The sequence below is a fragment of the Macrobrachium rosenbergii genome, chromosome 41 (genome assembly GCF_040412425.1).
Source record: "Macrobrachium rosenbergii isolate ZJJX-2024 chromosome 41, ASM4041242v1, whole genome shotgun sequence".
NCBI lineage: Eukaryota > Metazoa > Arthropoda > Malacostraca > Decapoda > Palaemonidae > Macrobrachium > Macrobrachium rosenbergii.
In genome coordinates, this window is record NC_089781.1 from 23865536 (window position 1) to 23892880 (window position 27345).

The window sequence follows — 27345 nt, forward strand, 5'->3', positions numbered from 1 at the left end:
CACCCCCTTACCCATGTTTTCGTCTCTTTTCATCCATCCATCCATCCTCTCCCTCTCTCCTCCACCTCCTCCTCCTCCTCCTCCTCTTCATCCCCCTCCTCTTCATCCCTCTCCCCTCCTCAACCCCATCCTCTTCATCCCCTCCTCTTCATACCCCTCCCCCTCCTCAACCCCATCCTCTTCATCCCCCTCCCCTCCCCACCATCCTCCTCTTCATCCCCCTCCCCTCCTCCTCCTCTTCATCCCCCCCCCTCCTCAAATCCTCCTCTTCATCCCCCTCCCTTCCTCAACCCCCTCCTCTTCATCCGCCCCCTCCTCAACCCCTCCTCTTCATCCCACTCCCCTCCTCAACACCCTCCTCTTCATCCCCCTCCCCTCCCCCTCCTCCTCCTGGAAAAGGTAGCCGATCCTCAAGGATGTCCACTGGAAGAGGTGCCTTCTAATGGAAGGAGTTTAGGAGGCGGAGAGGGGGTCTCCTCCTCCCTCTGGAAAGGGTAGCTGGACCTACTGTAGGAGGTTAGGGGGAGGTGGAAGAGTGAGGCGGAGGGGAGGAGGGGGGGGGGAGGACGACCGCAGATGGAAGCGATAAATGTGTGACACAGACCAGGGCTTATCAAATGCCACCTCGTAGCCGTCAGGAGCCTTCATCACTTAACTCCTGTCAGCGATGACTAACTTCGCCATCGCGTTGGCAGCCGGCAGCCGGCTGCTGGCTGCCTGCGGCGGCAGCAGCGATGGGTAGCAGCAGCAGCAGCAGCAGCAGCAGCACTAGCACCAGCAGGAGCAGGAAAAGCCGCTGCTTTTAACGAGAGCCGGCGGCTCTCTCGTCGGCTGCTTCTTCCCGACGCAGGTGCTACTTTTTGGGATGAATGACTAGGAATTACTTGGGAGTCGATTGATTTTATTTTGTATATTCATCTTTTTATATTTTTTTTTTATTATTAATTTTTCCTATTAATACCTCGACAGAGGATGTGGATTCACCAGGACTTGTTTGTTTTTATTTACTTCTTTATTATAACATCAAAGAAGGGTACTTATTCACCTGGGTTTGTTTGTTTGTGTGCTGAGAAATTCGTGTATTTAATTATTCCTTTATTTTTTCCAATATACTTATTCCTAAGGCAACTACTTATTCTTATCCCTAACGTATAAGTATATACTTATTCCTAAGGCAACTACTTATTCTTACCCCTAATGCATAAGAATATACTTATTCCTAAGGCAACTACTTATTCTTATCCCTAATGTACAAGTATATACTTATTCCTGAGGCAACTACTTATTCTTATCCCTAATGTATAAGAATATACTTATTTCTAAGTCAACAACTTATTCTTATCCCTAATGTATAAGTACATACTTATTCCCAACTACTTATTCTTATCCCTAATGTATAAGAATATATTTATTCCTAAGGCAACTACTTATTTTTATCCCTAATGCACAAGTATATACTTATTCCTAAGGCAACCACTTATTCTTATCCCTAATGTATAACAATATACTTATTCTTAAGGCAACTACTTATTCTTATTCCTGATTCATATGAATATACTTATTCCTAAGGTAATTACTTATTCGTATCCCTAATGTATAAGTAACTCCTAAGGCAAGTAGTTATTCTTGTCCCGAATGCATAAGAATATACTTATTCCTAAGGCAACTACTTATTCTTACCCCTAATGCATAGGAATATACGTATTCCTAAAGTGACAACCGCCATGGAAATTCGAAGAAGGCTTTGCATTCATCCGAGTGGGTTTGTTCTTCAATATTTTTATCCTTTTATCTCGTGTATCTAAATTGTGTATATTGTGTTGTCTCTACTTTCTGTATATACCCAGAATATGGACTCAAGCTGAAATAAAGGACATTATTATTATTATTATTGTTATTATTATTATTATTATTATTATTATTATTATTATTATTATTAATAGCAATGTAGAGGTAATGGTTCTCTTCCCGTACGAAAGGCATTTACTGGTCTGAAGAGTTCAGGAACAATGAAAGTTGTTGACAGTTTATTTATTGAAGAGAAAAAGATATATGGAATGGAAGAAGTACAGGGAAGTTTGAAGGGTTTGTGGCTTTACACGTACACACACAATACATATATATATATATATATATATATATATATATATATATATATATATATATATATATATATATATATATATATATATATATATATATATATACATATACATATATATATATATATATATATATATATATATATATATATATATATATATATATATACATATATATATATATATATATATATATATATATATATATATATATATAATATATATATATATATATATATATATATATATATATATATATATATATATATATACGAAGCCGAAAATATTCAGACGGAAGAAATTGAAGAGCCTGTGAATAGCGGTCGCGAGAATCGAACCCGCGTTACCAGGTATTGCCAGGTCGGCAAAGGAGGTCACGTTGCCAGGTCGGCAACGTGACCTCCTTGTAGTTACAAGCATATCCAAAAAGCGCGAAGAATTCGAGAAGTTAAGAGGGCATTGTGGCTATTAGAATTACATATGTGTCTGGTAAAAGTGACCAGTAGATTCTATATATATATATATATATATATATATATATATATATATATATATATATATATATATATATATATATATATATATATATATAGTGTGTGTGCACGCGCGTTTGTATAATGAGTATTAAATTTCGTGTGATATTAGTTTATGTGAATTCATGGGGGTGAATTTAATAATGCATAATAATAATATTAATATTAATGATCGTAAAGTGAGGATACGCTACAAAACAAACTTCTGACTGTTATGCAAATGTTTTCCGCCATATAAATACACAACTGCAACAGCCACTACAAAAGCACTTCACTAAAAACAAAAATCTCATGATAATTCGGCGGAAGAAATCTTAAAATCTTTAGGGTAATTAGCTGTTCAAAACGGCTTAAAAGAATGGTGTGTTTCCGCGGTCCACAATCTTTCGATCAATCCGGCTGATTGAATAAAATACACGTTCTTAAGCGTCCTTTCTTTTGCCGAATCCACACCGACTTTCTGTAACGTATTCTCGAAATAATGAAAGGGATCTATTCTGCAAGAAATCCATTCGGTATTCTAATTTCCATCTGGTCCAGTTTTCTTCGAAGCGGTGAGAGCGGAGATGGGTTGGGGAGGGAATGCTGGGAGACGCGGGTTACCTCCTTGGGGTAACCTGCTATACGTCTGCGATCTTATCGGCCAATCACGTGAAAGGAGGCGGGGTCACGTGACAGCTCGCCCCGCCCTGGTTGGCTGGAACGCTTGTTTTGGTTTGTTCACCACATTACGTGTGTACAAATTTTCGCATCACCGCGGGCGCCTACGAATTCCTTCTCCTTGTCGCTGGAATAATTCATTCTTTCTATCTCATTTCGGCGAACGGAGAGTAGAAAGAGAGAGAGAGAGATGCAGAGATAAAAGGGTAAGCGTATGGAAACGTGGAGAAGACAGGTTGCAAAGCGACTTTATTCTTGCAAAAGGGAAAAGAGTTATTAAGGAACAAATGACGTGATGGAACCTAGAAAGTGATAAAAAAAAAAAGTAGGCCTACTGCGCTAAATTTAAGCTTTCAGTAGCCACCTGAAGGGTATACCTGTTGATTCCCCCTTTAGGGAAAGAATGTTCAAGATCATTTCGTATATTAACACATTAACATTATAGTTATTAATAATGTATTATATGAAGTAATGATCACATGTAAACTATACATAGCAAAGCAGCTTCTACGCACAGAAGTTTATTTGGCTGTTGAACGAAACTTACAACTTGGGAAAAATCAAGAATGTTATTCATAGTAACTGACATTAAATGCTAGGAGAGATAATTACTAATTGCTTATCCTGAAAGCTCTCAGTGGCTATTATATATAAATATATATATATATATATATATATATATATATATATATATATATATATATATATATATATATATATATATATATATATATATATATATATATATATATATATATATATATATATATATATATATATATATATATATATATATATATATATATATATATATAGAGAGAGAGAGAGAGAGAGAGAGAGAGAGAGAGAGAGAGAGAGAGAGAGAGAGTGTAGGTATGTGAATGACTTTCGATAAAGAACAGACAAATTAACATTACTTTGGTGGAAGGGATGTCGCCTCTTGGAAGGACATCTTCGTCAGAGCTTCCCAATGAAGTCTTCGTCCATCTCTCTCTCTCTCTCTCTCTCTCTCTCTCTCTCTCTCTCTCTCTCTCTCTCTCTCTCTCTCTCTTCTTCCTTCTTCTTCTTCTTCGTGGATATATTTGATTAGGAAAGATTTTAGATTTTATCTTGACGAGTCTCCATTTAATTACATATTCAACAGTAACCTGGAGCTCTCTCTCTCTCTCTCTCTCTCTCTCTCCCCTTTCACGAAAAGCACGTGTATTCGGGGGCATCTGTCCTTTCGCCTGTGCCACCTGCCCTTCGCTACGAAATTATCACAATAAACTGGTTATCTGTATCCACCCCCTTCTTGTTCCCTCCCCCCTCATTCCATTCCTCCCCCCGCCCCCGCCGCACAACCTCCCACCACCCCTCAATAGAAGCAGCTTATCTCGGCTCAACATCTAAGAGATTCTTCGAAAAACTTGTTCGACCACCCCTTTCCAGTCTTCTTTATCGCCTTGTTTTCATTTTATTATATTCTTTATGATTCTCTCTCTTCTCTCTCTCTCTCTCTCTCTCTCTCTCTCTCTCTCTCTCTCTCTCTACAAGGTAGATGGGAAATATTGACAAAAAACCGACGAAGAATTTCGTCTCGTGTGTTTCTCCTCTATTAGGCTTTTCAAGTGATAATGAAGAGAGAGAGAGAGAGAGAGAGAGAGAGAGAGAGAGAGAGAGAGAGAGAGAGAGAGAGAGAGAGAACTCCAAGTTACTGCTGAATATGTAATTAAATGGAGAGGGAGACTCCTTAAGATAAAATCTACAATCTTTCCTAATCAAACATCTCCAAGAAGGACGAGAAGAAGAAGAAGAAGAAGAAGAAGAGAGAGAGAGAGAGAGAGAGAGAGAGAGAGAGAGAGAGAGAGAGAGAGAGAGAGAGAGAGAAGGCGGATGGCGCTAAAGTAAATCTATGGATAGGTAGGTGATATTCCACGGAAACGAACTTAAACTCCACAGGGGATGGAGAGAGAGAGAGAGAGAGAGAGAGAGAGAGAGAGAGAGAGAGAGAGAGAGAGAGAGAGAGAGAGCGGCAAAAACCTTCTTCGCGTCTCATTTCAATCCAGTTTCTCCTCTTGCAGGTTGTTTAGCATGCGCAGATGCGCGCGGTGCAGCCAGTGTATCAGCAGCGCAGAACTGGTGATGCGCGCGCGCGAGTTCGTCTATCACGTGCAGTGCTTCACCTGCGCGCATTGCAACATGCAGCTCACGAAAGGCGACCATTTCGGCATGAATGGCCCACTCATCTACTGCAGAGACCATTACCAGGTAGGTGCAACGGAAAGTGAGATGGACCACTTGGGCCTCAGTGACGTCACGACGTCTCCTTATTTGCATCTCATTTTGTTTATTTATTGACTGATTGTTTATTTAATAACTGATCTATTGGGCCTCAGTGACGTCACGACGTCTCCTTATTTGCATCTCATTTTGTTTATTTATTGACTGATTGTTTATTTAATAACTGATCTATTCATTTATTAACTAATTTATTTTTTTATTTATTTATCTATTTAGTAACTAATTTATATATTTATTTATGGATTGATTAGTTAATCATTTATTTATTTATTCATTTTTGCCCTGCTTTAGATAATCAAAATGTAACGTGGAATTTTTAACTTCAATTTCTTGTGTTCTTCATATTTAATTTACTCTGTTCTACTTTATTTTCCTTCCATTTCTTCTTAAATAGTATCGTACCTTGAATAAAGAATGCGACGGGAGTTATACTTTCAGCTTTTACAAAATTAAATAATGCACTACCTCGCTCCTGACCCCTCCCCCCCCCAAAAAAAAAAAACGGAAGTTTACCACACATACCAAGTCATGGTTCGATATTCACAATATATCGTTAAGGACGCGATCATTCCCCCTTAATCAATTTAAGCACTAGAGGAAGTTACTTTATAATTCTGGGCCTGATCTATAGCTTCAGTGCTAATCAGATTCAGCTTAGACTAAAACAGGTATAGAATTGAACTGAATATAGAATTTAGGTCAAAGGCCAAGCGCTGGGACATATGACGTCATTCATCGCTGACACGGAAACTGACAGTAAGAAGGTTTGAAAGGTGTAGCAGGAGGAAAACCTCAAAGCAGTTGCATTATGAAACAATTGTTAGGAGAGGGCGGAAAGTCAGATGGAAGAAGGAGAACATGAACGGAGGCACAGTAAAAGGAATGAAAGAGGTTGCAGCTAGTGGCCGAAGGCAGGCTGCGAAGAACCTAAAGTAACGCCTACAGTGCACCACGTGAGGTGCACTGACGGCACTACCTTCCTACGGGGGAAAAGAGTGGCACAGAGCAACCAGAGAAAAAAAAAAGTATGGCACTAGACTTTCCGCTACATGAAAAACGTAACAGTAGGAGGAAGAACAAAAAATTCTGATAAAACAAGGAATATACAGATCCCAAGGGAATAAATTAGGGCCAAGAAGTCAAAGAAACAGGGTTAGGGCAAAGTAGGATAGAGTTGGGGCAACAGGAAGGTAAGTGAGGGGAGGATAAAACTAGGGTAATGGGCAGGTATGTTGGGGGAAGATAAAGTTGAGGTAACAGAGGCACTCTCATGCCGGCTTTAGCCTAGACAAAAGAAAGGGATTTAGCGTCGGGTTAAAGCCCCAGTTTTGTAAAGAACAATTGTTACTGAAATTGTAAAGAGACTTCAGGAGTCTGGTTTGTGGGGGTTAAATGGGTCCCAGTGAGGCCCGAGACCCAATGGAAAAGAAGAAGAAGAAGAAGAAGAAGAAGAAGAAGAAGAAGAAGAAGAAGAAGAAGAAGAAGAAGAAGAAGAAAGATCCAATAAGGGAAAGAGAAAAGAGTAGAATACCAACTGTATGAAATTCTAGCAGGAAACGAAGAGGTCTCAGACATTAAAGCTCTGCGGTGTTAGGCAATGGATCACAATGAGGCCCGACCTCCACAGATGATAAAGGGGTAAAAGAACCATAAAACAAAATAATAATGAAAAACAATTATTTATATACTTAATTTCAGAGAGATAAAAGAAATGTCATAACAGGGTAACAAGCAAAAGCGGAAATACGTTGGTAGGGTCAGAGTACTCCAAAATATTTAGTAAATAAAATGCTCAGAAAGGATTATCTGATTATTGGTTATCTGGCGTCATAAGTACCAGAGTCATTTACGGCGATGTTTTTTTTTTGGGGGGGAGGGGTGGAGAACGGGTCCTTTAGCTCCAATCTAGGCGCCCCTTTTTTTGAGGTACTACTAAAAGGCTTCCAAATTTCTTGTTTTTTTATTTTGAACATTTCCATTCACCACCTTTTTATTTTTCAATTACCTTGAAAATTGCCTTTTTTGTAGTTTTGCCAAATCCTTATATTTAATATACTTAAATGGAGACATTATTGTTAGTCACCAAAATAAGCATGCATAAATATGTATTCTGAATGTTAGGTTTTCAACTGCTTTACCTTATTAATCTCAATAAATCTTTCAATTTACCATAATCAATTTTTGTAGATGAAAATTTTAAAAAACCTCCGCTGACAGGCAATGTTTTTTGTTATAACGTATCAATCTAAGCGAAATCAAAATAATGAAGGGAATGAAGGGAATGTTAACAATTAAAGAATAAATTTTTTTAACGAGTATGCTTTCTCCCTAAAAATCACCATTTTCACATTTAGAAAATCGCCATTTTCACATTAAAAAAATCACCATTTTTACATTGAAAAAAATCACCATTTTTACACAAAAAATTACCATTTTCAAAATCAAGATTTTCACATTAAAAAATCACCATTTTTACATATAAAAAATCACAATCTTCACATTTTAAAAAATCACAACTTTCACATTAAAAAAATCACCATTTTCACATTTTAAAAAATCACAATTTTCACATTTAAAAAAATTTCCATCTTCACATTTAAAAAAATCACAAATTTCACATTTAAAAAATCACAATATTCACATTGAAAAAAAATCACTATTTTCACTTTTTACAAAATTACCATCTTCACATTTTAAAAAATCACCATCTTCACATTAAAAAAAATCACTATTTTCACATTTTCAAAAAATCACCATTTTCACATTTTAAAAAACATCGTCTCGCCACGAGACGTTTTCCTAGCCCAATGATCACCTTTAACGTGTAAGGATTCATTTAAGAGGATTTATTTGAAAGGATTTATCTTTAACGTCTAAGGATTTATTTAAAAGGATTTGCTGAAGAGCCCGCGCCCCTAAAAAAGCCTTTTTCTCTCTCGCCAATTCCTCCCACATCTGAACAGGTCATGTATTCCTCCACCCAGATGTCAAGTCCACTCGAAAGCGGATACATCACGCCCATGAGCATGCCCCCAGGGGCGCTGCCCGGGGCGCCCTTGCCCCCGGGGCCCCACGGCGTCCACCCGCACCTGCCCCCGGAGGTCCTACAGGGCTTCTCGCCTCCGGACCACGGCGGCAAGATCCCCTACTTCAACGGCGTCGGCACCCATCACAAAGGGCGGCCGAGAAAGCGGAAACCGAAGGACGAACCGATGGACACGAACATGAGTGAGTGTGACGGAGATTTTTTGTTTTTGTTCTCTCTCTCTCTCTCTCTCTCTCTCTCTCTCTCTGACTTCCTTGCGTTCCGCTTCTTCTCCTTGACAATCAATTCAATTTCTTCCGAGTAATGTAGTTTCTCTCTCTCTCTCTCTCTCTCTCTCTCTCTCTCTCTCTCTCTCTCTCTCTCTCCTCTGACTTCCTTCCTTGCGTTCCGCTTCTTCTCCTTGACAATCAATTCAATTTCTTCCGAGTAATGTAGTTCTCTCTCTCTCTCTCTCTCTCTCTCTCTCTCTCTCTCTCTCTCTCTCTCTCTCTCTCTCTCTCTCTGACTTCCTTGCGTTCCGTTTCTTCTCCTTGACAATCAATTCAATTTCTTCCGAGTAATGTAGTTCTCTCTCTCTCTCTCTCTCTCTCTCTCTCTCTCTCTCTCTCTCTCTCTCTCTCTGACTTCCTTGCGTTCCGCTTCTTCTCTTTAACGATCGATTCAATTTCTTCCGAATAATATTCGTTAAGCCCTTACCTTTTTTTTTTTTTTTTTACAAAGTAACTCACTTTCTTTTAATCCTTTCTTCGCAATTATTCCTTCCTTTAAAAGTAATAATCTATCTCTCCCACTCCTTTCATCCCTCGTTATTTCTGCTTTTATGGTCTCCATTATTAAAATTGACAATTCATTTTTATCCTATGCCTTTCCCATATTGTAAATTAGAAACGTTTAACCGACCTTGTCACCTGACCCTAATAAAAAATGACCTTAGCCTAAATTTCAAGGTCACAGATCTAATATAATAAAAAAAATGCAACAATGCCCCCAGCTAAAACTTTTTGCTCATACGATAAGTTACACTAAATTCTTCGTGTTCTTTCAAACCTGTTTTCTGTAAATAATGTGCTTTTTATCATTTCTCTCCTGATTGAGTATGTTATCTGTACATAATGTGCTATGCATAATTTCTCTCATGACTGAGTATGTTTTCTGTAAGTAATGTGCTATGCATAATTTCTCTCATGACTGAGTATGTTTTCTGTAAATAATGTGCTATGTATCATTTCTCTCATGACTGAGTATGTTTTCTGCAAATAATGTGCTTTCTATCATTTCTCTCATGACTATGTTTTCTGTAAATAATGTACTTTGTATCATTTCTCTCATGACTGAGTACGGCAGTATTTCAGGTGCTACTTTGGCTTGTTATCTACGCGTCGCCTACTCCGAGGTGCTAGTACTAAACATGGCGGAAACTCCATGGGACGCCGTGTTTAGTACTAGCCCCTCGGGATCAAAGTATTATATACGCACATTTCTGTATCGTGTGGTCGACAAATTATTATTATATTAATAAACGATATCTTCGTGCGGCCGTCTACTTTACATTTGCCATACTGTGTTTAGTACTAGCACCTCGGAGTAGATAACGCGTATATAACAAGCCAAGGAAGTACCTTATTTCAATTCTTGGTCTTAATTCAGTCTTCTGAAATCATCCGTAAGACTCAGGAGAGCAATTAAGCCTACAAAAGCGTAACATGGCTGTCAGCTCTTTCGTGAACGCTGTGCATTTTTTCAGCAAAGCAGAATTCACGAACAAGTAAAAAATGCTCCGGAGTTTGTTCGGCGCAATCGAGTTTTCTGTACAGCGTATAATCAAGGCCACCGAAAATAGATCTATCTTTCGGTGATCTCGGTATAAAGCTGTATGAGCCGCGGCCCATGAATTACTATATCGATGCCGGACGCAAGATTATAGCTAACTTTAACCTTAAATAAAATAAAAACTATTGAGGCTAGACGGCTGCAATTTGGTATGTTTGATGATTGGAGGGTGGATAATCAACAAACCAACTTGCAGCCCTCTAGTCTCAGTAGTTTTTAAGATCTCAGGGCGGACAGAAAAAGTGCGGACGGACAGACAAAGCCGGCACAATAGTTTTCTCTTACAGAAAACTAAAAATGATCAGCTGTCAACCTCTCGTTTGTCTTCAAGCATCTCAAATTATCCTCACTCAAGCGATTAATGAGTCAATGAAGCTTCTTTACCTGTGGGTCCCACACCTTCTCAACGCGTTTATGTACGTAAGAGATTCGCTATAAATACGTCACGAATTCCTATTATATTCATGGTTCCGTACCTGTACGCTACACGTTCTCAAGTTTATAAATTATGTTTTCCTATAAGATACATTTTCATCTCGTTTATATCAGTGATCTGTTACCAATTCGCAACATTGTCTTCATTACCTATACAATGCGGATTCTGATACCTACACGTCACATCTTGCTGTGACAGTAATGTTTGTCATTACAATGTTCTCATTCGCTCTCTATTTATACAATGTTTTCATCAGCTTTTGGATTTGAATGGCTGATTAACATTGCTTCATAAACTCTCATTGTTTATATGCGTCGCTCTCTCTCTTACTTTCTCTGTGTACAGAAACATTATTACCTCTAAATTGTTTAGTGTTACATCATCCACTGTATATTCTGACTCATTACTTATATACTAGACCAGTGATTTTCAACCTTTTTGTGCCCATGGCCCATTTTTGGCATCCCTAAATACTCACGGGCCACTGCCCTTCAGAATTGTGTAATGACGATAATAGAATTACTATGAAGCATTTTCAGATCACTTCATTAGTTTTACATTTTCATGTATGGAATTATTTTTCAGAACACTTTAATTATTAGTTATACTTTTTCATTTATGGAATTATTTTTCAGAACACTTTAATTATTAGTTATAATTTTTCATTTATGGAATTATTTTCCAGAACACTTTAATTATTAGTTGTGCTTTTTCATTTATGGAATTATTTCTCAGAACACTTTAATTATTAGTTATACTTTTTCATTTATGGAATTATTTTTCAGAACACTTTAATTATTAGTTATACATTTTCGTCTATGAAAGAAAGCACTGGCCTGCATTTAATGTGAATGATTTTTCATTTTTTAATTACTGTTTTGAAGATGTCCGTGGCATGACCCCCCTCAGAACTGCCCATGCACCCACAGGTTGAAAACCACTGTACTAGACAGACCACAACACCCCCCCACAACCGTCACTTCTACAGAACCTGTTTATAGCTATTCATAATAAATTACCTTTTAATTCACGCTGAGGTTTATTGTATCTGTAAATAAAACGAGACTTTTATTTATATCTGTTAAACCCGGTAATGTTTTTCTTTTAGATAAATGGCCTATTTCTATAATCTTCTAGATCAGATTCAGCCTTCGTCTAATGTGCTGTTTTTTTATAGATATAATACGACGTTTTCAGAACAGCAGCTGCGCAACTATCAATTGACGCTGTTTACCTGAAAATCAATAGTTATGATTTATTATTTTATCTATCTATTTGTCTGTTTATTTGCCCTTTTATCTATTAGCTGCCTCTATACCATTTTGGTTACCATTTTGGTGGCTGACGTCAGGATACTCAGGTTAATGGGATCAGGGGTATAGTGACCAAATTTTTTTCTTTTTGACAGGTAAAAAAAAAAAGTTTAGCAACGACCTGACGCCTTTTTTTTTTTTTAATCAGGTTACAGATTTATTTCTCATGACGTGATGAAAAAAACGCTTAATTTAAAGGCTTAGATGATGACAAAAGTTTTTCAACTTCCCTAAAATACTCAGGATTAAACAAATTTTACTGTTTTACAGAAACCATTCTTGATTATTTCCGTTCTTAGTTTTCTGTCAAAGAAAAACTATTGTGCCGGCTTTGTCTGTCCGTCCGCACTTTATTCTGTCCGCCCTCAGCTCTTAAGAACTACTGAGGCTAGAGGGTTGCAAATTGGTATGTTGATCATCCACCCTCGAATCATCAAACATACCGAATTGCAGCCCTCTATCATCAGCAGTTTTTATTTCATTTAAGGTTAAAGTGAGCCATAATCGTGCTTCTGGGAACGATATAGAATAGGCCACTACCGGGTCGTGGTTAAAGTTTCATGGGCTACGGCTCATACACCGAGACCACCGAAAGATAGATCTATTTTCGGTGACCTTGATTATACGACGTGCAGAAAACTCGATTGCGCCGAAGAAACTTCGGCGTATTTTTTACTTGTCGTTATTCTATGATTAGCATAATTATTATATAATTTCCTCGTCGCTGACTTTCATTGTGTGATGCTATTTTGATTTCCAATTTTAAATCCCGATGAATCCCTTATTTCCTTAATTTCGTCATATTGGCATCCAGAAATGACGCCATTGTATGTCTTTGTATCCCGCATATGATACTTCATATAAATTTTCCAAAACGGTATCTTTGTGTACCGCAGTATCCCGCGTCAATATTTCTTTACTGTTCCAAAACGGTATCATCGTGTATCGCAGTATCCCGCGTTAATATTCCTCCATATTAGTCCTCCAAACTGACATTCTTAAGTATCACCTTGTATCCCTCAGCTGCGTCAACGACCTAGATGCTGCGACGCCAGTTTGAGTGACCAGAAATCAATCGATTAATCATGGTATCCCCCAACATAAACGACTTTCACAATCACTGCATCAACAGATGCGCCATTTTATTTCAACATGCTAATACTGAAAAAAAATGGTCTTGTCTTATTCCTTTACTTTCACACTAAAGTCAAAATTGGTTTCTCTTATTTACCCAATTATCCTTTTATTGCTGTTGTTTGTCCTTACTTTGTTATCCTTATGGTACTGTATTTCTTTTATTTGATCTGATGTTGATGTTCTTTTGTTGACAATTTAAAATCTAATGTTGCTGCTTTTTTTTTTTTTGTAGCTTTAAATATCTTAAACTGCTATTCCTCTCATCTACTGTATTCCAGTATCTAATCACGATACCTTTGTCGTGATTAGATAACACCAAATAATAACACTAAATGTTAAAATGATACCTTTATTATTTTAACATTTGGTGTTTTTTTTGTGTTCTTTTAATAATATTGATTTTTTTGTTATTTTCATCTAGACTATGGATATTTTCTATTACGAAATCCGTTACCAACATCCCTTTCATAAAATGCTACATATCACCTGTACGTTCGATAGGCTGCCTTACCTTTATGTTGATTAGAATGTCACCAAATAATAACATCAAATAATAACACTAAATGTTGAAATGATACCTTTATCATTTTAACATTTAGCGTTATTATTTGGTGTCATTTTAATAACAATGATTTTCTTGTTATTTTCATCTAGACTATAGATATTTTCTATTACGAAATCCGTTACCGATATCCCTTTCATTAAATGCCAAATCTCACCTGTGCGTTCGATAGGCTGCTTTACCTTTATGTTGATTAGAATGACACCAAATAACAACATCAAATAATAACGCTAAATATCAAAATGATAACTTTATCATTTTAACATTAAGCGTTATTATTTGGTGTCATTTTAATAACACTGATTTTCTTGTTATTTTCATCTAGACTATGGATATTTTCTATTACGAAATCCGTTACCGATATCCTTTTCATTAAATGCCAAATCTCACCTGTACGTTCGATAGGCTGCCTTTACACCGCTCAGGTAATCACCGTCAGGCCACCACCATCCTACCTGACTGACTTAGAGCCATCATCACCCGTATATACCTTCTCTCCTCTCATAAACACCACCGTGCGCTTCTATCCCGGCTACTACTATCTACTGCCATTCCTGGGCCCATCCACTGCCATCACCACCACCATTCCTATCCACGAGCACCATCATTCCAGCATCCTATCTACTGCCATTCACCAGGACAGTTTACAGCCCCCGAGATGGACCGAAGCATCTCTACCATCGGCTGTTAATTGCCCTTCGGTAGAGGCTGGCAAGAGATGAGATGGGTCGGGGGGAGGGGGGAAGGCCCAGGGGGAGAAGGGAGAGAGAAGGGAGGGTGGAGGAGGGAGGGTGGAGGGGACAGCGGGAGGAAGAGGAAGAAGAAGAAGAAGAAGAAGAAGAAGAGGAGTAGGAGGTGGATGTTCGTCGAGAACCTCTTGTTGTAAATATTCCTTCAGACGTTTACGAACTTTTAAGCGTCAGGGTGTCGGGAGGATACGAAGCTGGGATGAGAGAGAGAGAGAGAGAGAGAGAGAGAGAGAGAGAGAGAGAGAGAGAGAGAGAGAGATGAACAAATCTTTTATATTTTCAGGGCAACAATTTCAAATAAGGAGAGAATTTAGGAAGTTATTCCCCATTCACTTCCAAAAGATCAAGGAGTTTTTCCTTTTAGAGAGAGAGAGAGAGAGAGAGAGAGAGAGAGAGAGAGAGAGAGAGAGAGAGAGAGAGAGAGAGAGCGAGAGAGAGATTAACCAATCTTTTATATTTTCAGGGCAACAATTTCAAATAAGGAGAGAATTTGGGAAGTTATTCCCCATTCACTTCCAAAAAAGATCAAGGGGTTTTGCCTTTTATTTCATTTAATAAATTGGTCTTAGTTTTCCTTGAGAGAGAGAGAGAGAGAGAGAGAGAGAGAGAGAGAGAGAGAGAGAGAGAGAGAGAGAGAGAGATTAACCAATCTTCTATATTTTCAGGGCAACAATTTCAAATAAGGAGAGAATTTAGGAAGTTATTCCACATTCACTTCCAAAAGATCAAGGAGTTTTTCCTTTTATTTGAATTAATAAATTGTCTTGGTTTTCAGAGAGAGAGAGAGAGAGAGAGAGAGAGAGAGAGAGAGAGAGAGAGAGAGAGAGAGAGAGAGAGAGAGAGAGAGAGAGGGGTCTAAAAAATGCGAAACGAAATTTAAGAATTCTGAGAGTACATTTCTTGTTAAATCGATTTTAACCTGTTCATTTTTTGTTTAAGCCATAGTATTTTTCAATATTTACGAGAATATTGAATAATAATCCTATGATAGTTTTTGGGACCGCGATTTCACCTTTTATCTTAGCCCTTTGTGTTATTTGAATAATGCAAATGCAACTCCCCCCATCGGTTTATCTAAGTCGTTTTTATTGGCTCGCGAGCTAAGCCAATGAGAGAGGTCTTCCCCTTGATGAATTGTAACGGACATTGGCTAGCTCGTGCAACTTGGCCTGCCGTGGAAGCCTTTGTTTTTTTCCCTGCTCTTGTGACTGCTGCAGGCTTTCTTGCTGCTGTGACTGCTGTGAATGCTGCGGGCTTTCTTGCTGCTCTGACTTTTGTGAATGCTGTTGTCACTACTGCAGGCTTTGTTGCTAATGTGACTGCTGCAGTCTTCCTTGCTCTTGTGAAAGCTGCAGTCTTTCTTGTCCTTGTACTGCTGCAGGCTTTGTGACTGCTGCAAGCTTTGTTACTGCTGTGACTGCTGCAGGCCTTGTCGCTAGTGTAACTGCTGTTGGCTTTGTTGCTACTGTGGATGCTGCAGGCTTTGTTTCTACTGTGACTGCTGCTGTCTTTCTTGCTCTTGCGACTGTTGCAGTCTTTTTTGCTGCTGTGACAGCTGCAGGCTTTCTTGCTCCTGTGACTGCTGCAGGTTTTGTTGCTGCTGTGAATGTTGAAGGTTTTGTTGCTACTGTGAATGTTGCTGGCTTTGTTGCTGCTTTGAATGCTGCATGCTTCGTTGCCGCTATGACTGCTGTAGTCTTTCTTGCTCTTGTGAATGCTGCAGGCTTTGCCACTACTGTGAATGCTGCAGGCTTTGTCGCTGCTGTGACTGCAACAAGGTTTGGTCGATATTGTGACTGCTGCAGGCTTGGTCGATATTGTGACTGCTACAGTCTTTCTTGCTCTTGTGACTGCTGCAGGCTTTGTAGCTGCTATGACTGCTCCTGCTGCTGCTACTGTTTATAATTCTCGCATTCCCATGCACTTGAATCTTTATTAAGGGCAACCTTCGCGTTCTGTATGCTTCTGTCAACAAGGGGAGTGTTTATAACATGGGATGACTCGTGCTTTGAATAAGCTTTGTTTGCTCTGCAATATTTTGCCATCAGCCGTCCGGGCAATTTTCGAGCCTCTTGGGAGAACCCAACGTGGAAAGACAGAAGTGGAACACATTTTCGTTTTTACCTGGTTAAATGACTCCTCAATTAATCTACATTTTTATTTATTCAATCAATCTTTTTTTTTTTTTTTTACCATCAATCCGAGATCTCTTTGAGTAAAGAGCAGGAATTGATTGCATGCTGGTATTTCGACGGAGGTATCTCGGTCACCTGCAATCATTTTCATTCAAGTAAGTTTCATTGTAACTGAATATCCAGTGATTTGAGACGTCTTATACGACTTTAATCACATCTGTATTCCACGACTTCCGACATGTTCTAGACCTCATTAACGCAGAGAAAAACTTTCTGCGGCTTGAGGAACGTTCTGTCTCAAGCATCAAAACAGCAGTAATTACAGTCTGGTTAATAATAATAATAATAATAATAATAATAATAATAATAATAATAATAATAATAATAATAATAATAATAATAATAATCATCGTAACTACGTCTAATTCTTTCTGCAACAAAGGCAGCAACAAAAAATTATGGAAATGACACTCATACCATTCAACATTTTGCCAATTCAGTTAAAGCATTTCCATGAGCAGAATCTCTCAAAATTTCCTATTGTAGCCTCTCTCTCTCCATATATATACATATAGATATACATACATACATATATATATATATATATATATATATATATATATATATATATATATATATATATATATATATATATATATACATATATATATATATATATATATATATATATATATATATATATATTATATAGATATATATAAAATTATATATAAATTTCTCTCTCTCTCTCTCTCTCTCTCTCTCTCTCTCTCTCTCTCTCTCTCTCTCTCTCTCTCTCTTTCATCCTCTTCCGTGTCTGTCCTTCCGTCGTTTCGAATTCTCGATCGATTTCGAAACCATTTACCACCCTCCCCACAACCCCCACCCCCAAAAGCTTTCACAATCAACTGTTTTCATTTCGAGTCCGACTCGAGATCCTCTCTCCTCCTCCTCCTCCTCTCTCCTCCTCCTCTCTCCTCGTCCTCCTCCTACTCCTCCTCCTCCTCCTCCTTCAAGTGACGCCTTGTCTTGTCTGTTCGACCTCTCCAGTCCTCGAGTTCCTATTATCAACCTTTTTCTTTATTACCCCTCACTCTATTGTTATTCCTATTCTCTTTTTATTTTATTCCACGTCCCTTTGTTCCGATGCTGCTGTCCACGCGTAGGCCACTTGGTGTTGTTGTTCATACGTTGTCGTTCATACGTTGTTGTTCATACGTTTGTAATGACGGGACAGAACGCGTTTATTTATTTGCCCTTTTAAGGGAAGGTCGTGTTCTGATTTTTTTTTTTTTTACTGAGAATCGTCTCAATGGTATTAAGAATTTTTTTTTTAACATTCTGAAACTTGTTCGAATTTTGTAGAAAAGAATATGAAATGTGATGCGCAAGTGTCTCTCTCTCTCTCTCTCTCTCTCTCTCTCTCTCTCTCTCTCTCTCTCTCTCTCTCTCTCTCTCTCTTATGTAATGTTTCGCTGGTATTAAGATTTTTTTTTTCATTCTGAAAATTTTAATTTTCTGTTTTTGTTTTTCCTTATTCACATATTTCCGTAGTTTTGAAAGAAAAATATACTCAAATGTCATCTCTCTCTCTCTCTCTCTCTCTCTCTCTCTCTCTCTCTCTCTCTCTAATGAAACGTTTCACTGGTATTAAGATTTTTTTTCATTCTGAAAAATATTATTTTTTTGTTTTTGTTTTTCCTTATTCACATATTTGCGTACTTTTGAAAGAAAAATATTAAATCTAATACTCAAATGAGGTCTCTCTCTCTCTCTCTCTCTCTCTCTCTCTCTCTCTCTCTCTCTCTCTCTCTCTCTCTCTCTCTCTCTAATGAAACGTTTCACTGGTATTAGGATTTTTTTCATTCTGAAAACTTATTATTTTTTTGTTTTTGTTTTTCCTTATTCACATATTTGCGTATTTTTGAAAGAAAAATACTAAATATAATACTCAAATGTCCTTTCTCTCTCTCTCTCTCTCTCTCTCTCTCTCTCTCTCTCTCTCTCTCTCTCTCTCTCTCTCTCTCTCTTATGAAACGTTTCGCTGGTAATAAGATTTTTATTTTAATTTCTGAAACTTATTTGTTCTTGGTTTTTCATATTTCAAAGACAAATACTAAATACATTATTCAAATAACTCTCCTGTTTCTAACTTATGAAAGGTTTCACTGGTATTAAGGTTTTTTTTAACATTCTGAAACTTATTTGTTTTGTTTTCCATTGCTCACATCATTTCCATATTTTGCAAAGAACAATACCAAATATAATGCTCAAATATCTCTCTCTCTCTCTCTCTCTCTCTCTCTCTCTCTCTCTCTCTCTCTCTCTCTCTCTCTCTCTCTCTCTCTCTCTCTCTCTTATGAAATCTTCCACTGGTATTTAGATGTTTTTCTAGCAGTCGAAAACCCTTCATTATTTTATTCTATTTCATTGTTCAAGTATTGCTCTTTTTTTCAAATATACAAAATATCATATTTTAGTATCCTTTCCTTTCATTCTTATGAAACGTTTTACGGCCATTTAGAGTTTTTTCACTGTTCAATTATTGTTTTTCCCACCAAAGAAAAATACCAAATATAGGGATTAATTATCCTTTCTCTCTCTTTCTTATGGTATTGAGCAATCTGAAAAGTTTTTTTATTTTTTCAAATATTGCTAGCCTAAAAAACTGCCAAATATAAAATCTGATTATCTTTGCTCTCTCTCTCTCTCTCTCTCTCTCTCTCTCTCTCTCTCTCTCTCTCTCTCTCTCTCTCTCTCTCTCTGTATGAAACGTTTCATTGGCATTTAGATGGTATTTAGTAATCGTAATTTTTATTTTTATTTTGATATGATAATTCTTTTTAAATAAAGATACCCAATATGGGATCTAAGTACCCTTCGCCCCCCTCTCTGTCTGTCTGTCTGTCTCTCTCTCTCTCTCTCTCTCTCTCTCTCTCTCTCTCTCTCTCTCTCAACCGTTCCTGAATGGCACTCGTGACGAGACAGAACGAAGGGGCAAAGAAACAGCCAAGAGAAAAGGATTCGGAAAAAGGAAGAAGAAGAAGAAGAAGAAGAAGAAAGGCTTGAAAGAGGGGAAGGGACGAGCATTTGAAGAGAGAGAGAGAGAGAGAGAGAGAGAGAGAGAGAGAGAGAGAGAGAGAAAGGGAAAGACAAGAGAGCGGGCGCGAGTGACGTCCCAAAGTGTATAATTTGAGCAACATATGCCCGGTTTCCGAGCTCGGACAATGATAACAACACCGTCATCCCGGCGGGGGGTGGGGGTGGGGTTGGGGGGTGGGATGGGGTGGGGGTTTGTTATTGATTGTTATTGTTAGGGTTGTGCAAACAATCGCCACTCATAGGCGGTGGTGGTGACGGCGGCGGCGGCGACGGCTGCTGCCACTCTGACCCCCCTCCCCCTACACCTCCCCCTACCCCCCCCTCTCTCTCTCCCTCCCAGGACACCCTCTCTCTCTCTCTCTCTCTCTCTTTCCTAGGGCTCAAGAGCGTAGCTACCGAAGGACCCTCTAATCATTCCTCCGACGGGGGGTGGGGTGGGGGGGAAGGGGTTGGGGCTGTCCTTACTCGAGGTGGTATATCGGATTTCGAATATCATTTCTTTTTATTTCGTGGGAACTGTTCCTCAAAAATTATCTTGTTATTCTTGTTGTTGATTTGTTGTTTTTGGACTTTCTATTGTACTGCTGACTGTAATTCAAAAACATTTAGTTAGGTTTCAGCTTCTCTTCATTTTACTTATTCAAAACGATCAATTTTGTTGAGAATATATAAATGACACACCAAGCCGTTTCAAGTCTACTTGTTGACAATCAATTCGTCAGTTTATTTACCAGGAAATATAATCCCTGTACACAATATCATTCATTATCATTTTCACTTTCCTCCTCCTCCTCCTCCTCCCTCCTCCTCCTCCTCCTCCATTCCGAGAGCCATTATTATCGTCCGTTTACCCTTCAATTGTGGCTGTCTTGTTATCCCTTGTTTGCTCTGAGCAACACATCTCTTGTGTGTGTGCGTGTTTGTGCGTGTGTATGTGTGCATGTGTGCGTGTTCTATTGTATCGATTCGGAAGTCAGCGGCGAATTATTATTACTGAAGGTCGATTCCAGATAAGCATCAGAATAGGAAGCGAGGATTAGGGGCAGGGAGGAGTAGAAAGATAATAAACGGGGAAGTAGAAAGGAATGAGAAATAGAGAGAGGTGAAAGGAATGGTGAAATGGAAAGGACGGCTGGGGGTATTTGGAAGTTAAGGAGAGGAGTGACAATGAATGAGTGACTAATATTGGGAAGAATTTTGGGAAGAACTTAATGTCAGGATAGATTCGGGGAAGAACTTTGGGAAGAATTTAATGTCAGGAAAGATTCAGGGAAGAATTTTGGGAAGAACTTAATGTCGGAAAAGATTCAGGGAAGAATTTTGGGAAGAACTTAATGTCAGAAAAGATTCAGGGAAGAATTCTGGGAAGAACTTAATGTCAGAAAAGATTCAGGGAAGAACTTTGGGAAGAATTTAATGTTAGGAAAGATTCAGGGAAGAATTTTGGGAAGAAATTAATGTCAGGAAAGATTCATGGAAGAATTTTGGGACGAACTTAATGTCAGGGAAGATTCAGGGAAGAATTTTGGGAAGAACCTAATGTCAGAAAAGATTCAGGGAAGAATTTTGGGAAGAACTTAATGTCAGGAAAGATTCAGGGAAGAATTTTGGGAAGAACTTGATGTCAGGAAAGTTCTGGGAAGAATGTTGGGAAGAACTTAATGTCAGGAAAGATTCAGGGAAGAATTTTAATGCTGAAAGGTTTAAGAAATAGAGTAAAGCTAAGTATTTTGGGACGAAAGAGGCCAACTGGAGAACGAAGGAAGAACATATTTTGGGATGAGATGGAAGGCAAAGGTGGATGAGTGGGAAGACAGGGAAGATAAAGCAAGAGTGAGCAAAAACAGAATATCAATGGGAATTTGGGATATTTAGAAAAAGAAAGAAACAAATATTTTGAAGTGAAAAAAGAAACGGGATCTCTTTAAAGATAAATGAATGAATGAACGAATATAAAATTTAGCCCAAACGCCAAGCGTTGGGCCCTATGAGGTCATTCTGAGCTGAAAGGGAAATTGAGAGCAAAAAGGCTTTATAGGCGTAACAGGAGGAAGCCTCGCAGTTGCACTATGAAACAGTTGTCAGCAGAGGGTGGAAAGTAAGATGGAAGAATGAAAATATGGACGGACGTACAGTAAAGATGGTCAGCTTACTACCCTATTTTAATAACCTAATTTCCGACATAGCTGAGTCTGCTGTGATGAATCGCAATGTGAGCTTGTTAAATCAACTATGCAGAACTCGAGAAAGAAATAAAAATATTTGCAGTGAAAGTGAAATACGAAGTAGGAGAATTATATTAAAAGGTAACGACTGACAACAACAAGTAAAACATGCGCCGAAGTTTCTTCGGCTCAATCGAGTTTTCTGTACATCGTATAATCAATGCGACCGAAAACAGATCTGTCTTTCGGTGGTCTCGGTATAATGCTGTATGAGCCGCGGCCCATGAAACTTTAACCACAGCCAGGTAGTGGCCTGGCCTATATCGTTGCCAGATACACGATTATGGCTAAATTTAAATTCAAATAAAAAAAAAAAAAAACTACTAAGGCTAGAGGGCTGCAATTTGGTATGTTTGATGACTGGAGGGTGGATGATCAACAAACCAATTTGCAGCCCTCTAGCCTCAGTAGTTTTTAAGATCTGAGGGCGGACAGAAAAAAGTGCGGACGGACAGACAAAGCAAGCACAACAGTTTTCTTTTCAGATCCGGGTAACTGGCATAATAGTCTGCCATTGTGGAAGGAAATCATTTACATCTTATCATATGAATAATAGTAAATAATGAGCATACCTCCCCAATAAGTCCTCGTCATTTACCTATTTTTTTCGGGGATAAATGGATGTGATTAACATAGTTACCCAACTACTTTGTGCCACTTGCGTTTTCTTGAACACACAGCAGGAAGCTGTCAGTTCCATCAAATACACTTGAACAAACAGCAGGAAGCTGTCAGTTCCTCCAAATACACATTTTGACAATAATGACGAAGAAAGTGAAATGGAGTCCTGGATTCATTTCAAGACTCAGATCGATACGAAAATATAATGATTTTGTTCCCTGTAATATAATGAATATTTATGCGATTATTTTATACGAATCCACGAATCCATTTCTTAAGTGTCACGTGATCACGCGAATAGGACGTTATTATTATAATGTTCTAAACGTCATTATGATTTCTTACAAGAGGAAATATTATTATTATTATTATTATTATTATTATTATTATTATTATTATATATATATATATATATATATATATATATATATATATAAATATATATATATATAAATACATACGTAAAAAATAAACTATGTGCCAGTATTATATCTATATGTAGATGTACACACACAAACAATATATATATATATATATATATATATATATATATATATATATATATATATATATATATATATATATATATATATATATATATATATATATATATATATATATATATATATATATATATATATATATATATATATATATATATATATTATATACGTGTGTGTTTGTGTGCGTGTGTGTACATATACATATAAATATAAAACTGGCACATAGTTTTTAAAATAAAGCTTTTGTTCCCATTCAGTTTTATTCTTCTATATTTTTTGGTGCAAGCGCCGTACATAAATGCATATAAATGCAAGCCATAACTCGCCTCAATCAAATTTATGACGCGTTAAGCGGACGGTGCCGTGAGAATGATTTATAGATTCGTCGCATAAAACTGGAAATTTACTGCATAATAAAATATGACTTTACATACGTAATGAAGAACTCCCTCCGTTTGCATAACGTTCTTCCGTTTTAGCCTTTCCCAGAGAGTTTAACTCATTCCCAAAAAGCATCGTTCTGGTCCCATTTAATTAGCGCGTTGTTTCACGTATTGCAGCGCGTATTGCAGGTAAAAAGCACAGTAGAATTTTTTTCCCCGTGAGGTACAGCGTTATTTCCATAAACCATCGCCTTATTTGCATAATGCATAACGCACCATTTTTATACACCCAGAGAGAGATTATCGTGCAGTTTCCATTAACCATAGCATTATTTTCGTAATGCATAACTTTACCATTTTATGCATCCAGAAAGCACAATAATTTATTTTTCCCACAAAGCCATCGTGCCGTTTTCATAAATCTTCGTGTTGTCCGGATCATGCTTGTAGTTTTTTTTTAGTGCTTTTTTTTTAGCCGCTAATCCAAACATCGCAATGAAACGTAATTCTTTTTAACTGAAGCTGTAGAGATCGTAATCTGGAATAATTCTACGGGAAGGTTATAATTATACACGGAACCCTCACTACAAGTGGCGACGTGTCAAGATTTGGCGAATTATACAGAACGCGGATGGTGCTAATGCTATTATATACGTGTGTTTAATATTTATGTATATGTGAGTTCTATTATGCAGGAGCATAATTATTATACATACTATGTAAGTGTGTGAAAAATTTTCCATGTATTAGTGTTTTTTCGCACATGCATGAGTGTGTATTATATAAAAATGTATATATATATATATATATATATATATATATATATATATATATATATATATATATATATATATATATATATATATATATATTAAGGCGCCATTACTAACAGGGGATGGTTCTACAGGACAAGTATCATACCAGTCGCTGCCCAGCGAATCGTGGATGAACCCCTAGGGAAACAAAACAGTTATAAGCCTTGTGGGTGGCTGTCAGAATAAACAATCCTACAGTCTTGCCGCATTCACATTTCATCTTCTAAGTCAGTGAAGAATACGTAGCCGCATAAATAAATATAATACATAAATAATTTTATGTATGTGTTAAAATACAGTTTATTACAGAAACCATTTCATTCGACCTACTTAAATAATCCTCTCTCTCTCTCTCTCTCTCTCTCTCTCTCTCTCTCTCTCTCTCTCTCTCTCTCTCTCTCTCTCTCTCTCACTCTGTGCCATTTAACAAATAAACAATCAACTTTCAATCTATTTAAATAAGCCTGTTTTCTCTCTCTCTCTCTCTCTCTCTCTCTCTGTTATTTAGCAAATAAATAGTAAAACTTTCAATATTTTTAAATAATCCTGTTTTCTTATTAACACCTCTCTCTCTCTCTCTCTCTCTCTCTCTCTCTCTCTCTCTCTCTCTCTCTCTCTCTCTCTCTCTCTCTCTCGAGCAATTTAACGAATAAATCACCAGCCTTCAATCTCTTTATTGACATATTCTAACAAGTTTTCCCTACCAACGGAAGAACCAGCATAACTGCTCGGTGCCGAAGATGCCATTAATTCATACCCATGTCTCGACAGAGACCCGTTTGTTGTGCTGTTACTTGAGGGATTTGAGAGCCAATGACTGGGCAGGGAAGCTTAGTTGGGATTGGGCCGTGTCAGAGAGGGATTGTTTACTTTTTTTATTTTATTTTTTTTTACTTTTTTTTATTTTATTTTTATTTTTTTTTTGAGAGAGAGAGATGGTTAGAAAACAGGATTGTTTAAATAGATTGAAAGTTGATTTATTTGTTAAATGCCACAAGAGAGAGAGAGAGAGAGAGAGAGAGAGAGAGAGAGAGAGAGAGAGAGAGAGAGAGAGAGAGAGAGGTTATAAGAAAAACAGGATTATTTTTTTTTTTTTTTTTTTTTGAGAAGCACGTAGTGTGGTAGCGGTGTCGTGTATTGAGGAATAGCATTGATGATAATCTTTTAATTATATCATCATTGTCCTTCACGACTATTTCTATGAATGAAGCTTAAGTAAAGTATTTTTCCTTATTTAGTCTATTTTTTCATTAAAAATTCACAATTATATAAAAAATGTATTACTGACAAAAGTCTATTTTTGTTTTGTATTTACTACAAAGATATTTCAAATAAAAAGTGAAGTGACTGGAAAAATATATATACATACTTTTTGAGAGAGAGAGAGAGAGAGAGAGAGAGAGAGAGAGAGACTGAACCATGAAAAATCACTGAAATATCCACCGTGAAGGTAAAACTCCTGATAAAGACAGTTTTTATAAATTATTATTATTATTATTATTATTATTATTATTATTATTATTATTATTATTATTATTATTATTATTATTATTATTCAAAAGATGAAACCCATTCACATGGAACAATTCAAGCTTCCAAAGAATATGTTGTTCATTAGAAAGAAGTAACAGAAATTAATGGGAAATGCAGAGAGAAAGAAGAGAACACTTATCAGAAAAGAAAAAAAATAACAAATCAATAAACGGATAAATAGATAAATAGTGAAGAGTTTGAAGTAAGCAGTTTACCGAAGGCAGCTTCTAAAACGGGAAGAGAAGTGTTGGGCTAAGTCAGGTATCTCTGAAGTCATCTGCAGTCGAACCAAACCACCTGTCACTAGTCATCCAGGTTAGGATTTGGGTCCCCTTGGCGCTCTCTCTCTCTCTCTCTCTCTCTCTCTCTCTCTCTCTCTCTCTCTCTCTCTCTCTCTCTCTCCATCTTTATGTCTTCTCTTTTATCCATTGTTGTGTTTTCTTCATTGTGTCTATATTTATCTTAATGTCTGCTCTCTCTCTCTCTCTCTCTCTCTCTCTCTCTCTCTCTCTCTCTCTCTCTCTCTCTCTCTCTCTCTCTTCTATCCACTGCTATGTTCTCTTCTTCCTTTATGCTTGTCCCTGTCTCTCTGGGTACGCATTTAAGTTTATAACTGCCTCTCTCTCTCTCTCTCTCTCTCTCTCTCTCTCTCTCTCTCTCTCTCTCTCTCTCTCTCTGTCCATCTTCATGTACATGTAAGCTATTCTATCTATTGTGTTCTCTTCTTCCTTTATGCTTGTCCCTGTCTCTTTGGGTCTGTATTCAAGTTTTTAACTGCCTCTCTCTCTCTCTCTCTCTCTCTCTCTCTCTCTCTCTCTCTCTCTCTCTCTCTCTCTCTCTCCTTTTCACTTGAATAAATGGCTTTCAATTAACAACATTTCTGCTTAATAATGGCTATCGCTAAAGAAAGTCCAAATTTGTTATTCCTTCATTCACTTTCGTTATCTGTGCTTCATTTACATAATCCTGAACACTACAATAATTATCCTATGATCTCATTTATATCAACATCATCAACGTTTTTCTCTGCACTGAAATGTTTCAATAAACATTTCATGATAAAAAGCAACCTTTCGACACCCATCCCTCTTCTCTCTCTCTCTCTCTCTCTCTCTCTCTCTCTGTCCTTCCTTCGACAGAAGCCGTATGTGTCTGGTAGTAGGCTGTCAGCAAGCATTAGGCCCAAAAGTCTTCCCCGACAAATTTGAAAAGATGAACCAGCTGCTTTAACTTTTTGTATATATATTTTTTTTCATTTCTATTTATTTTATCTTTCAAATAGGCTGATTTTGACTGAGCAATGCATTGATTTATCTACGTAATGACTGGTGTTTCCGATATGGAAGAAACAGTTTTAATCAATATTTATTTGGGATT

At 37.4% G+C, this 27345-nt stretch overlaps 1 protein-coding gene across 7 annotated transcripts in view; it reads left to right on the forward strand.

The window, feature by feature from the left end:
* Positions 1-27345, forward strand: part of LOC136826754 (LIM/homeobox protein Lhx9-like) — a 270551-nt gene that overhangs the window by 168551 nt on the left and 74655 nt on the right. For 2 of the 7 annotated variants that reach the window (XM_067084168.1, XM_067084167.1), the window contains exons 4-5: positions 5359-5545; positions 8563-8806. In XM_067084168.1, the coding sequence (XP_066940269.1) occupies positions 5359-5545; positions 8563-8806 (431 nt within the window). Of the gene's footprint in view, positions 1-5343; positions 5546-8541; positions 8807-27345 lie in introns of all 7 variants that reach the window. The other 5 variants (XM_067084162.1, XM_067084163.1, XM_067084165.1 and 2 more) reach the window with 3 other exon arrangements.